At 35.5% G+C, this 13,736-nt stretch overlaps 1 protein-coding gene across 2 annotated transcripts in view; it reads right to left on the bottom strand.

Moving 5' to 3' along the window:
* Nucleotides 1–13,736, bottom strand: part of PDS5A (PDS5, regulator of cohesion maintenance, homolog A (S. cerevisiae)) — a 53,271-nt gene that overhangs the window by 12,187 nt on the left and 27,348 nt on the right. For both annotated transcript variants that reach the window (XM_009574282.1, XM_009574354.1), the window contains exons 18-27: nt 10,977–11,100; nt 9,639–9,797; nt 9,313–9,381; nt 8,504–8,640; nt 7,666–7,789; nt 7,186–7,390; nt 6,553–6,667; nt 3,301–3,433; nt 2,551–2,670; nt 1,334–1,396 (exon numbers count right to left, since the gene is read on the bottom strand). In XM_009574282.1, the coding sequence (XP_009572577.1) occupies nt 1,334–1,396; nt 2,551–2,670; nt 3,301–3,433; nt 6,553–6,667; nt 7,186–7,390; nt 7,666–7,789; nt 8,504–8,640; nt 9,313–9,381; nt 9,639–9,797; nt 10,977–11,100 (1,249 nt within the window). The remainder of the gene's footprint in view (nt 1–1,333; nt 1,397–2,550; nt 2,671–3,300; nt 3,434–6,552; nt 6,668–7,185; nt 7,391–7,665; nt 7,790–8,503; nt 8,641–9,312; nt 9,382–9,638; nt 9,798–10,976; nt 11,101–13,736) is intronic.

Genomic DNA, 13,736 nt, shown 5'->3' on the forward strand with positions numbered 1-13,736 from the left:
AGTCTAACTCTGTTTTAACAGAATGCAGGACAGAAGCCTGTCTTATACCAGTAAGATTTTTTCAGTTAAGACATAGTTTTAGTCTACATTGCTGAATGCCTTATTGAAAGAGTAATGTAGTAAGTTTACACAGCCAATGAAACTTGCTTCAAATGCTTCATTCATTATATTTGAATGTTGTCAAAGGTGAAACAATTACAGCAGTAGACAGATACCTTCTTCTGAGGATATTTAAAGCACCAGTCTGGTACTGGCGGCTGCTGAAGAAGGTGGTCTTCTGTCTGCCTCCTCCCTTCCTAACATAACTCCAACCCAGCTCACTGAGTAGCATCCAGGCTGGTGTCACAGGGTGAACATGAAGCAAGAAGAGGCAGGATTCTGCCAACTGAGCAAGCCTCACCCACATGAACTGCTCTGATAGCGGAAACTTTTTGTATAAATGAAAAATCAGTGTGAGAAGAAGCAATTTTAAATGATATGGCTATTTACAGAGTGATCACTTGTCTCTACTCTTACAATGAACAATTACGACAAAGTTCTGCTCTGACTGAAGACTTTAGAAACTAATGCAGTAACAGTTCATGGAACACAGAACATGAAAATTAATAAATGCACATGAAATTTATATTAAAGCCATGGTTTATACTGTTCTCAGGATTTTTATATTGAATGCCAGCATTCTTTCACTAAGCTCAAGAAAAAACAAACCTGCTTATTTTTTGAGTTAGACTAAAAAGCATTCCAATGTAATTTAACCAGAACCTAGGAAAGAGTTTCAGAATCCCAAGAAAGGACAGATGATGGTAAATGGTATAAAAATAGGTTCTCCTTTTTCTCGTTTTTTGTTGTGCATCCCTGCCCCTGCCAAAAGACTTGGTATTTTCTCTCCCCTGTGAAGGTTATCAGCCAAATTATGTCTGAAATAAAATGAGACGTTCAAAAGGGTGTAGAAATTTTCAGTTGAATTTAACAGCATTAACAGCTATATTAAAAATATTAAGATTGAAAACTTAAGACCTCCAATGCTGGTGGTGTCACAATTCAGTATGTGCATCATAACTTTATGCCATGCTTATTTGAATAATGGAAAAAACTGTAGTTACGTGAAAAACTGTAGTTAATCAAGAACCTATGCCTCAGTGCACAGGTAACAATCTTGGTATTGTGTACTCACCAGGTAGTATGTTAAAGGCGTTAATAATGCCATCAAATAAAAGAATCACAAATTATTGTACACAAACTCTTAATACAATTTTTAAACTACAGCAGTCCGGGACATTTAAAAAAATCACAAGTAATATTCAAAGAATTGTAACTTGTCAAAATATAGTACCTTTCCTGTCAAAAGAAGAACCCTAGTCTCTTCAGAAATGTAATTCCTGTCATTGCAGAAATCCTGTATAAAAAATAAAATAAAAATCAGTTTGTGTTTGATCTCTCAATCTTGCTGTTGTTTTTTTATACATACACAATTGACTTCTCAAATTAGATGCTACTATCAAGTGCTACAGATATTTCACACCATGTAACTTGCTGACAAATTAATCGATCTAATAAAGATAGGTCAAACTAATATTTTGGAGGAGATTTGTAGCGAGCATTACTGAATGACAGTATGCCATACTTGAAGTTGGGATTAACATCTTTTTCTTCTTGAATGACACGAATCATTTGAAGTGAAGCAAAACTGCCCTCCCTATTTTTCACTCGCATCTTTTTAATGTGAAGTCAAAAGAGAGGAAAAGAGGTGCTGTTTTCTCAAAACAAGCTGAAAGTTGCTACCTTTGTCACTCTGAGTACAGTTTATACAGACCAAAACACTAAATCTGAATGCAGGTAGCTATCACAGACACCAGCCCCCTGTCACCATGGCATCTGCCATTTCACATTTAAATAAGCAAACTAAATTTTGCTTAAACAGACTCTGGAAAGGCTGTTAATTAATAGTCTAAGACACTGAAAAATGTGAAATGTATTCTTCAGTACAACCAAAACATCAGGTCTAGTCCAGAGAATTAGTTTGGTTCCCCTTACACTTTTTAGAAGTACGCCTCTTAAAGAACAGTAGTGCTATTGCTGACAGTAGAGCTGTACTCACCAAGACTATTACTAGGCAATAAGAGGACCAACTTGTACAGCAAGCAAAATAGCCAAACAGCTACTGACAGACATAAGCATACCATGGATAACATAAAAAAATGTTCCGTTTTTCTTTTTAGTCTGCTTTGCATTCTAATTCAGATACACAGCCAGAATATACATATATTCTCATATATTCAGATGCACTTGTAAAACACTGTAATGAAATGATCTAGCTAACATACCAATAATTATACTAATTAGCTCTTACCTGGTTTCAAACATTTCTGGCACAGGTTCATAAGACATAGATAGCATAGCATACAGCCGATGTTAAAAAATTTAATTGCTGAGTATAAAATATATGTATTTTCCCACTCATGTTATTATGTTATGGAGATAACCAGCTCTCAGTTATAAAAATCAAAGCATTTCCCCTTATTACTTTGGAAATTAAATTAACAAATTTACCTTTTCAGGTTGCGTAAAAAATTTCGTTGGCAATACAGGGTCCTTTGGTGAATCTGCATTGCACAAAGCACTTTTGCTGTTGATTACACATAGTGCTACATCACATACTGTATATAGTTTCTGAAGAAAAAAAGAAAAGTATGCTTTAGGAATTACTTACTGTTTTTACAGTGTAGAGAGAATGTAGTTCTTTAAAAAGTTTGATCTATGTGTTAAAATAGCCACCGAGGACATATTTTGTAATTACATCATTAACCATACTGTTGGCTTGTCAAACACATACAGAAGTCCCCATTTTTCATATGACACTATTTAATAAAAACTAGTAATACTTCACATGCCTATGCTCTTGCTCAGCCAAATCACCATAAACGGTTTCTCATCTCTGCTAGGAACTAACAGGTTTAACAGTAACCATATAATACAGTTATTTCCTCCCCCAACAGCAGAAGATACTTATGTCTGGAAACTAGGCAGTATGAGTTAAAATAAGGCAGGCAGGCAGTAACAGGAATATTTAACAAATTTTGTTTATTCACTTCATTAGGTATTGTGTGCTGGATAAGGTCAGCAAGGTTCTGAAAGAATGAGATTGGCAACATACAGACAATGCTCGCAATTAATACTCTCTCTAAAAGACCATAAAAATGTCTGAGCTAGTGCTTTCAGATTTCCTGCAAATCCTGTTCATCAACTACTTGTGAAACCCTCAGCCCATCACCCAACACTTATCTGAATTGCATTTCTTACTTCATTGGCCTTTGGCTCATCAGGAGACTGAGCATCTCGGGTAAGCTTGATGTTTTCTGCCATCTTTTTCATGAAGGCATGGCTATTGTTCTCATTCTTTGTCATTAAAACTTCAAGCATGAACCACAGGCACCTAAAAAGCCATAAAACCACCAACAATTACATTCCAGCTTTTATACTGTAGCTCCCACATACAGCAAGGTCTTAAAAATTTTTGTCAGCTGTACTAGCTTTTTCTTAAGAAACTGCAATCAATTTGAAGATATCATAAACAGATAACATCATCCGAAGGTGTAAATAGAGTTTAGACCTTTAACACACAGAGTCTCAATCGTACTCTTCGGAATAAATCTGCCAAATTAGTGTGCTTCTCTATTATATCTGTAAACACTGCCCAACCAATCAACTTTTCTATCTTCCAAATATGAATAGAAGCAAGAATTCTGGTGCTACCATCACCTAGATGAAATTCTGTAATCACTGCCTTGGGCTATGTCTATGTTCCTATCAACAAAGTACCATGACCACACTCAAAACAAGCTTAAACAAATCATACTGCTGCTAGACAGTTACCCACACTGCGTGGTTTAATACTAGAATTCAAACAGAAGAGGAAATCCAAGACTGAGCAGGTCAGACTCTTGCTAATGCTCCATATGGGAGGAAAAGAAATCCTTACAGATAGACATAATAGAATTAGCTTTCCCAGTTTTCTTTCTTTAAATCTAGTTTATTTATAGGGAGAACCTATTATATTTTGACTAAAAGTTTGTTTTAAGACTTTTTCAATTATGATATAAAGCACAACTGGTCCGTCCACGCTATCATTTGCTATCAAGCATCAGAGCTGCATGTGGCTAGAGGGTCAACACCAGTCATAATACGGTAAAATAATACTTAGTTGGGAAAGACATATGGGTAAGTCTGAGAAATGCAGACTTTGCCAGTAGCTAATTTAATTCTGAAGCTCTGGAAGGGAGATTACCTTGTAGAAACAGGCTAATAAAAAACTAGAAAAACAGGATGACTGAACATTAGAATTCCCTGTCCACAGAAGCCCCAATCTTCTTAACTAATACAAATTAAAGATTGTAATGCAAGAGATGAAGGAACATTTCTCTCAAAAACTGAAAGTAAAAAAGGGTTGTTCTCCATCAAAACACTTAAATAGTTATCTGGTGTTCAAATAAAGCAAGACATCTATATTCTGACTTGCATCCAAGAGCTACAAAGGCTGTAAGTAAATAAATGTGTTAGATACCTTTACATCCATCTATTCACTATTCTCAAGAACTTAAATGGGATGAATACCGATGACATACCACACTGACCCAAGCTTCTCCAAAACCCTGTGTCGTCCGAAGATTACTATTGAAGACAAATTTTACGCTGGTAATTCCAGTTAACACATATCAACTTCAATAGCTTGATTTCCTCACTAAGTCAACAAATTAAATAAATCATTATCAACCCTGACCAAGACCTTTCCAGAAAAACAGTGGGATTTTATGTAGAAAAATATGCACCTAGAAGAACAAGTGTCACATAAAGTAAGTTCATTCTCTGTATCCGTTTCAGTATTTTTGGAATATGAATTCGGAAGAAAAAGACACTGTCTCAAATTAAAAAAGAAACTCAAACACAAACATAACTCTGTAGGACAAGCTTAAAAAACTTTGTAAGAATAAATATCACAAATTATGGTTATGCTAAGCATGTATTTACTTTATGTGACTGTATTTAGGCCACATAAAACCAAGACGAACTAGGGAGACAACTACAAAACATATTGCCAGTCTGCTTTTCCAAGTTTGCAAGCATCTATGTTAACACTTTAAAGTGAACACTATGACCCTCAGAACTCTTGAAAGAAACACTGTATTACATTATATGAGAAAAATGTTTTGCATTTATCTCAGGAGACTCTTCAGAGAAGTATTCCTGCCAGAATTCCTGTACAGAGTATTTCTTTGTTTGGAGCAGTCCTCTCTTGGCTAATTCAGCCAGGCTGTGACAAACACGAGGGAGGAAATTTGACAACAAAGGAGAGCTATACAAGGGGTGTCCAAAAAAGCTCTATGCACTAGAAAGCACTTCTCAGAGAAAGTATTAACTCAACAACTGTGAATCAGAACTTGTTCCATTTTGGATAAAATACACGCTGGAGAGTGCTTTCAGATGTTGCCAGGAACAGGGAGTCCTGGGACATAATGTAGACTTGATGATTAGGTAAGTAATCTTCACTGACTCCAGGTTCTGACCAGGTGTGAATCAAGTAACTCAGAAATCAGAACAAGTTAAGTTTTTCATTTAAAGAAAGAATCAGACTTGGACTCTCACAGGTGAAGGTGCAAAAAGAATTAAGATGTAAACTGGTCTATTTGTGCCAAGAATGAACTGCTTTTCTGATGATGTATATTGTAATATGTGGTTATACATGCCTTTGTAATACCAAAACAACAGAGCTCACAGTTCCACCAAAAATAAATACAAGAAAAAACCAAAACACTAAAACCAAAGCTGGGGGGATGATGTTTTAACAATTTTTAAAAAGTGTTAGAATTTAACTATTTTTTAAAATTAAAGACACAAAGGAATACAAAGGTTATGCTTAAGGTATGAAAGATTATTTGAGGAATACAAGAAGGTCTCAAACTGGAAACACTACAGAACAAGCTTTTGTATGACAGGCTTGTCAATAATCTGTGCTGAATACATTAAGAAGCACTAAGCCTGCACTGCAAACATATAGTGCAAATGATAAGTCAGCAGCAAACTTAGATGAATTCTAGTAGGTTTGCATAGGAAAAAAAGAGAAAAAAAAAAGTTTCCAGTGAAGCAGGACTCTGACCCAGCATCAGTGGCATTACATTTTCAACTCTTGGAGAAGCTCTGCATTTTTAAGTTCCAAAATATTTGAACCGACGTTACTTGGCATCTCTTAAGTGTGTTGAGAAATTCTACAGATATTCCTAGGCACAAATACAAGAATTTAAAATCATTATTTCACTTTAAAAGAAGCCCAGACTACTCACTGATTTGGTATACTATGGTGTGACCTACAGGCCACCGTTGGGGCTTTCAGAATATACTGCTAAGCAGTTGCTGATGCCTTCTTCCCTTGGTTAAAGTGTTACATGTTTCCAAGATTACTGTTTTGAAAAATAAAGTAAGAGTTCCTCTTCCTAATCAGTTTTTTCCAAGCACAGAAAAATTATCAGCATAACAATTCTAGAATCATTTGACACTTACTCTTTGACATCACGAAGCTGATCAACATCCTGAGGTTTTGTGAAATCTGGATCATGTGCCAGTAAGTGAATCATATATGGTACCACATATTCAGGAAGCAAGGACAGCAATTTTTCTACAGTAATAAAAAAATCATAAATAACCTATGTATTACACACACACATGCATCACAAGAAACACTTTTTCAAAGTATGAATTTTCAAATACAGAATGTAAAATTTTAACTTGCATTTTCTTCCTGCAAATTTTAATTTTAATGAATCATTAAAAATAAATGAACGAGTTTTACTACTACAAAACTACTTGGTCTTACTTAGGAAGAAGGTCATAAAGCCTAAAATATCAGAAAACAAAATTTTCTTTTTTGAGCAAAACAACTACCACAGTAACAGCATTGTATTTTACATGTATAATTCTCAGCAATGTACAGAGAAATATTTTATGGTTTATGCTAATGCTAAACTAAGTAAATTTAGATTTGAATGTGTCTAATATAAAGATGAGGAAACAAATTAAACTTATCCAGTGTTTCTTTACAAAAGCAATTTTCTTGAGTTTTAATGATTACTCCTTCCAGTTTAGTATTTATATATAATACTGTTGTATTCTTAACAATTTTACTGAAATACTTACCGTTAGCCATAGGATTCTGCTTAATATATTCTCTTCGTATACTGATGTTTTTGAGCAAGCACTGTCTGGCATGTGCTCTTCTCTCTTTCACAGGGTCTTTGGCACACAAAGCAAAGATTGCCATATATTCCAAAGGGAGCAGTAATTTCACAAGTGCCTTATGCAGTTTCTGGGCAAATATCTGCCTCACTTGGTAGCACTCATCCTACAGCAACATAAAACAGAAGAGTGCAACCATAAAAATCTTGGTCTTAAAAAAAAAATAAAAAAAATACGGCAAGCATTCAAGGTGGAATTATGAGGAGACGTTTTAAAAATATCAACAGATGCAGCACAATAAATACATGAAGTTTCAAGAACTCTTTTGAAAGCTGCAGTGAGGAATAGAAAACACTCAATGTAGCAGCAACAACAGCTCACATGTAAGGACTCTGAACTCAATTAATTAGGATTCACTTCAATTCAAATGCAGTTACTTACATTAATGACAAGTGCACAGAGCTGGAACTGTTCTGGGGTAATTATTTCATGGTAACAGGGTTCCTGTGCAAGCTTCATTATTGCACTACCAGCAGCTAATCGCAGTCGAGACATATCTGATTTACTATACAAACATGAGAGAAAAAAATAAACCAAAACACAACTCTCCACAACTATCCCTCAATTACTTGCATTTCACAATTTCTTCTTTTTACAAGATCAATGAGCAATTAAGGTTTTTCTCCATCAGATCAGATGACAGTTCTATAGCTTCAGATCAAGCTAAATTAACCCAACCAACTTTGTGAAAATAAGGGGCTCTGCTTTCCCCACAAAAAACTTAATTCCAGTAAAATAGTGAAATGAGAAGAGTCAAGTTTCTTGCTTTCATATCACTGTCTAAAGGAAAGCAACACTTTTGTCACAGATTTTCTCTTTCCTTCCTTCATCCTCAGAATGAAGATGATGTGCAAAGTTACCTCGCTGTTGGAATGAAGACGCTCCACTCAATTTCTAAGTGTGTTAAATCTCATCACTCAATTGTTTTCAAAGATACTTGCTGCAGGTCTTTTACTCTCTAGAATGTCTTTTACTGTCAAGATATCTACAGGTTCTGAGTTAGATTATTAGTAAATTACAAGAAAGAGCGAGTATCAAGCATATTTTTATACTTGTCATGCCACTCCTAAAATTAAAACTCCCAATCAGATCCGTTTTCTATCATCCTATTAGCCAACATTGTGCTCACCTTAAAATTCTAAAAAAGCTCCAAAAGAATTAATACTCTCTGAAATTCTACAACAAAACTGATGGAAGCGTGAAAGGAACAAAATCTGACCTGATGCGCTTCTGTTCTGTCAAGTCTCCTTCACTGACGAGCATTGCTGATAATAACCGGAGTGTGGAATTTGCAGATTTCGACTGGTTGTTTTTCATACCCAACAGCCAGCGTACCAAAAGTTTAATTGCTTGCACCTATCAAACATGAACAAATAAACAATGAACTTACTTCCTAAAGTTGATAAGGCACTAAAACCTACTGCTGTCAAATTGAAATTTCCATAGACTTCTATTTATTAGAGCTGATATATTTTTAAAGGAACAGAATGAAGCAGTAAATATTTACAGAGTGAAGAAGGAAGTAGCAGTCTTTGTGACATCAGGACATTTCAACTATGGTTCAGTGTCTTCTCACAAGTGCATCTAGAGAATGCAGGATATTTGCTACATGATTAAAAGTAAGAGCAACTACATAAACATTTCTAGAAATGGCCATAATTAGATTCACGGTAAATAGCCTATAAAGATGAATGAATAAAATTCATCAAGGTCTCAATTGATTTCAAATCTGTTTACAGTCAGTAAAGTCAAATTACCTTTCTTGTAAGGAAAACTTTTGAATCTCTTCATTTTCTCAACATTCAGCATAATTAATATCGGTAAGTGAAGACACCAAAATGCACAGTTTCTACCAGTTCTATAACTGTGGGTATAATCCACAAAAACTCTAGAACACTGCATAATCTAAGGAGACTAATACAAAAGTACTCAAAGGGATTTATTCTCATACTCTCCATTGCACAACTTGGAAAAAAGTAAAATTTTAATCTCAAATATACACATTATTACTGACAGCAGATCATTCACCTTTGCTAGTACTTCTGGAGAAACTTCTTCATCTGGAGACCACAATTTTCCATTTTTCTCACCTGTTGACTACAGACATTCATGTAAGCTTAAGAACGGGTTCAACCCATACAGAAAATGTAGAGGTAAAAATGGAAAAAAAGTAATGGATTAAGCTTTCTTTCACACAAAGATCTTTTATAATGCACTATCACTGTACTAGCCAGTACAGAATGGGTTCCCTTATTGACCCATTTAACAACAACAACAAAAAAAGCTGTATTCCCCACAGAGTTAATAACAGGAAAACAGAATAGTAAGGACTTACCAAAAAAAGAAAATCTTACCCTGTCATTCATTAGGAGATCTTTCACAATGAAATTTGCAACAACAGATTTCATTGGAGAAGCAAACTGGTCTGGAGCCAACATAGAAATATGACCCAATGAGACTAACGGAGTTATAAGTTGTTCTGGTACATCAGCATTCAAACTTCTACTAAGAGGCTGATGAAGGAAAAAAAAAAAAAAATTCAAAATTCAACTACAGATAAGTAAGCTAGCATGCCTAAAAATAATTTATTTTACTGCTGGATTGCTGATGAGTTTCACAGTTTTTCCGTAAGAATTAATAAAGTTAGCAAATCAAAATGGAGAAAGAATGTGATTTCCTAATTAACAGAGCAACCAAAAATCTCAAATGAGATAAGGGCAAAACAAATTTTACATTCTCTTCCTGTTTTGATGATGAAACACATTCAAACCTGGGAGATATGGGAAAAACTCTGACTCAATTCTATTCAACAGTTGTGAAACCTGAATCATAACTGCAAATGGTAGAAAATAATAGCAGGTAATAGATAAAAAAATCTTGGAAACTACCAGGGACGTTTCTATCCCAGTATTTCCCTTTCAGGTAACAGTCACCAGGATAATTCTGTGCTGCTGTATCACTCAGCACTCTCACATCATATTCTGGTATTAGCGAGGGACAGAAGTCCAAGCAGAGATCAAAATCTGTAAGCTTAATTCAAAGCTTTTCACACTTCTGAATTATGCATAGGTTCAAAGACAGCCAAGATTAAAAACCTAAGATATTTTACAAGTGCAGATTAATAATGTTATTATTTAAGAGATTACAGTGAAAAGTAATAACCTCTCTGCTCTGTATAAGGTGACTTTTTGCTTTGCAATTTGTCTAAGCAAGCAGTAAGTGAGCAGTAAGCTAATGTCTGAGCTTATAGTCAAGTAGTTATTCTGCACTAACTTCCTCAGAGAAAGAGCTGAATGTGTAAAGACCTTAAAGCATGGTAATTTAATACAGTTTGAAAGTATACATGTTACCTCTCATTGAGTATCAGCTAAGTGTGTCCTCATGGGATTTAGTGTGGATCATTCCAGCATATTTAGTTTATTTCCCCCTAACTTTTCCCGTGTAGACAAAAAGGAGTACCTTATCTATCAGACATCAGAATATTACAAAATCATGACTGTAAGAAACAAACATTAATAATTTGCTATTGTAAAATTAATGACTTATCTTGACTACCATGCACCTGTATACCTGTATCCTGACCTCATACATTGTTACCTGTTAATAAACAGTATGAATTAAATTAATGGTAATTACTAGTATCCATTAAGAAGAACAGAAACAAATCTTAAAAACAAAAAAGGAAGACATACCTCAAAGATCTGTGCAAGTTGCACTTCTTTATTTGAAAATATGGCATGTATACAGTGAACAGCTTGCTTTGCCTGATGAGGAGTGCCTCTTTTTGCTTTCTGATGCAAAATGGGAATTAGTGTTCTGTGAACATTAAACAAAATACTTCAAAATGCAATTTGCAATCTACAAAAAATAAAGCTCTTCACCTATACAAATCTATCGTCACAGTCTTATAAATCAAGCATTCCTTTGAAGTCTGTTCAGGAAAGATCATAATCATAAAGTGAAAAGCAGGATGGAATTGTATTTAGTAATACTTGTTGAACATCTGACTGTACACAGTTAAGCAGAAAAAAGCCCACAGGGAAAAATAAAACATGAAAGAAAATAATGATCAAAATAAGGCTGTTTAGGAAGCCAAATATAAGGTGGGGGGAACCTGACAGGTTCAGCTAGGGTAAACTCCTGGGCTTGTTATCCAACTTTGGAAGTGACAGAGCTGAAGAAAATTTATGAAACAACCATTAAACATTAGTGTGCTTATAGGCCTTTACTACTTTAACTTTGGTCTTTAATCACAATGTATACTCAAGCGAACAACTGCTTTGTTCTGAGCTTTTGCATTTGAGTCCTCTGAAATCCATCTGCTGATCAGAGGCCACCGAAGGGAAGAGCAGGGCAGAAGCTGCTCCAGAGACCAGGTCGAGGTTGCTCAGGCTGTTTGGTTCCACTCCTGAGAAAGTGCTGGAGGGCAGGCCTGTCCCCTGAGAGGTCGTCGTCTGAGACGCTAACTCATGAGGTTTACCATGCAACTCACCCAGCAACTGACACGAGAAAACAAAATTGCCCAGAAAGCGTCTGACACACAAACATATAAAAAAAATCCCGCTTTCTTGAAAGGCTCAGTAACAATACAGCATTCGGTATGTGGATTATTTAGCACCCAGCCTTCACTTACACATTCTACATAATCAAATCAGCAACAAAAGGTGGAAGAAGATCTTGGAGGGTTGAAAGAATGAAGTCTCAAACATTTTCCTCAAAAACCGCATAAAACCCAAAACCAAACAAAAGACCCCTAGAAAAAATGTTAACAGTATCCTGAAGTAGGAGAATGTCTCTTCTAAAACCTGCTAAAATTCCACAAGTTGATTAAATAAGAACCAAAATAGCAAAGAATTCAGTAAAACCTACAGTTAAAATAAGCTTCAATGCCTAACCTGCAGTTTTCATAGTGTAAGTACAATGCATATTAAAGGGCCTTTGCCAAGCGTTGGTGCATCAGTTACAAACCATACACACCAACTGACATAAATCTGCGAAAGGTGAAACCTGACATGTTTACATGCACCTTTACATGTTCTCATCTACAAGTTTACACATCATCCATAGGCTCTCTTTGAGCATGGCCAATGCTTCCATCAATGCTTTGGAGTCACGTGGCAGTCCTTGCCCACGAACTGGTGCACGAACCTATTAGTTTCCCATATGAGAAAGAACTTGGGCTACTGCTGGCGAACACTACTACTTCAAAGGACAGCAGGCAGCCTGTTCACACAAACGGTTTTAAAATTGAAACAAACTATCTTGCTGGTTATATCAAATCTTTCATTTATGATACAGATTTCTGAATATGTGAAATCTGGAACATCTACTTGTCCTCAGACTTCTTTTTCTTTGTGTCAGTGTAAACACTGACCTGGTTTTGGCTTTCAGAACATTAACCTGACGTGCCTGCAAACCATGCCAAGGGCTAGACCTCCATTTTGGCAGTTATACTTTTAAGTTATTTGAGACTGCCTAGGCTATACTTCAGCAATACCTGGCTAAGGCACGAAGCCAAAAGAAATGTCAGCAATACCAGCTCCTTTGACAGAAGATGATATAGCCCAGCAATACACAGTCTTGACTGAACTCCAGTAGGGAACTATAGACAACTGGGAACTATACTGACAATGGGGATTGCCGGGCTTTTCCCTCTCTTCACCCCTACAAATGTCTTAAAAGGCTCTCATAGTGAACTTGTAACATTTTTCTTTTGCCCAAAATCTGATTCAAATCTGTAAGAATCGCTGAGGTTACATCTTCAATTCACTGAGAATTTAAGGTGTACATTGGTACACATTTTAGCATGGTAATACCTGAGAAGCTATTTCAATATATGAGAACTTGAAACCTGTGCTTTATAATCTGGATTAGTTAGTTACTAACAGGCTAATTTAAAGGTTTTAGATGTTACCCACAAGGTTTTAAATAGTCTGTGAATACACAGTAGATTATGCAGCTTTAATCAGCAGTTAAAGCATGAATTGCATAATGACGACTTATAGACAGCCAATTATTCTTTGTTGGAAATTCATGCCTGCTTTTGGATCTTGTTTCCCAACTTGTTTCATAACAAACAGAGCTGTTAACCATCAGAGATTATATTTTTGTTCCTTACAAAGATAGCAAAAAATGTGTGAAGGACAGATATGAGTAGAAATGATGCCAAGGAATTACATCTTCGCCACATTTTTGCTGTTGCTTATTTTGTAACCTGGGAAACATGCTACACGCTGTTTTTAACGTGTCTGTTATAAGACGACTTTTAAGTAGTACCTAACATCTTCAATAAATAGACAAAAATTGCGAGAACGCAGAATTTAAAAATGAAGAGACAGAAAAGTAGTGAAGGAATACAAAATGATGGAAGAGAAGCTGTTCATATTTACAAGACTATAAAGTAATTTTAAGGGCATCATATTGAATAAACTGTCAAGAGGCAGAATTCCAGG

The sequence above is a fragment of the Fulmarus glacialis genome, unplaced genomic scaffold (assembly GCF_000690835.1).
Source record: "Fulmarus glacialis isolate BGI_N327 unplaced genomic scaffold, ASM69083v1 scaffold5160, whole genome shotgun sequence".
NCBI lineage: Eukaryota > Metazoa > Chordata > Aves > Procellariiformes > Procellariidae > Fulmarus > Fulmarus glacialis.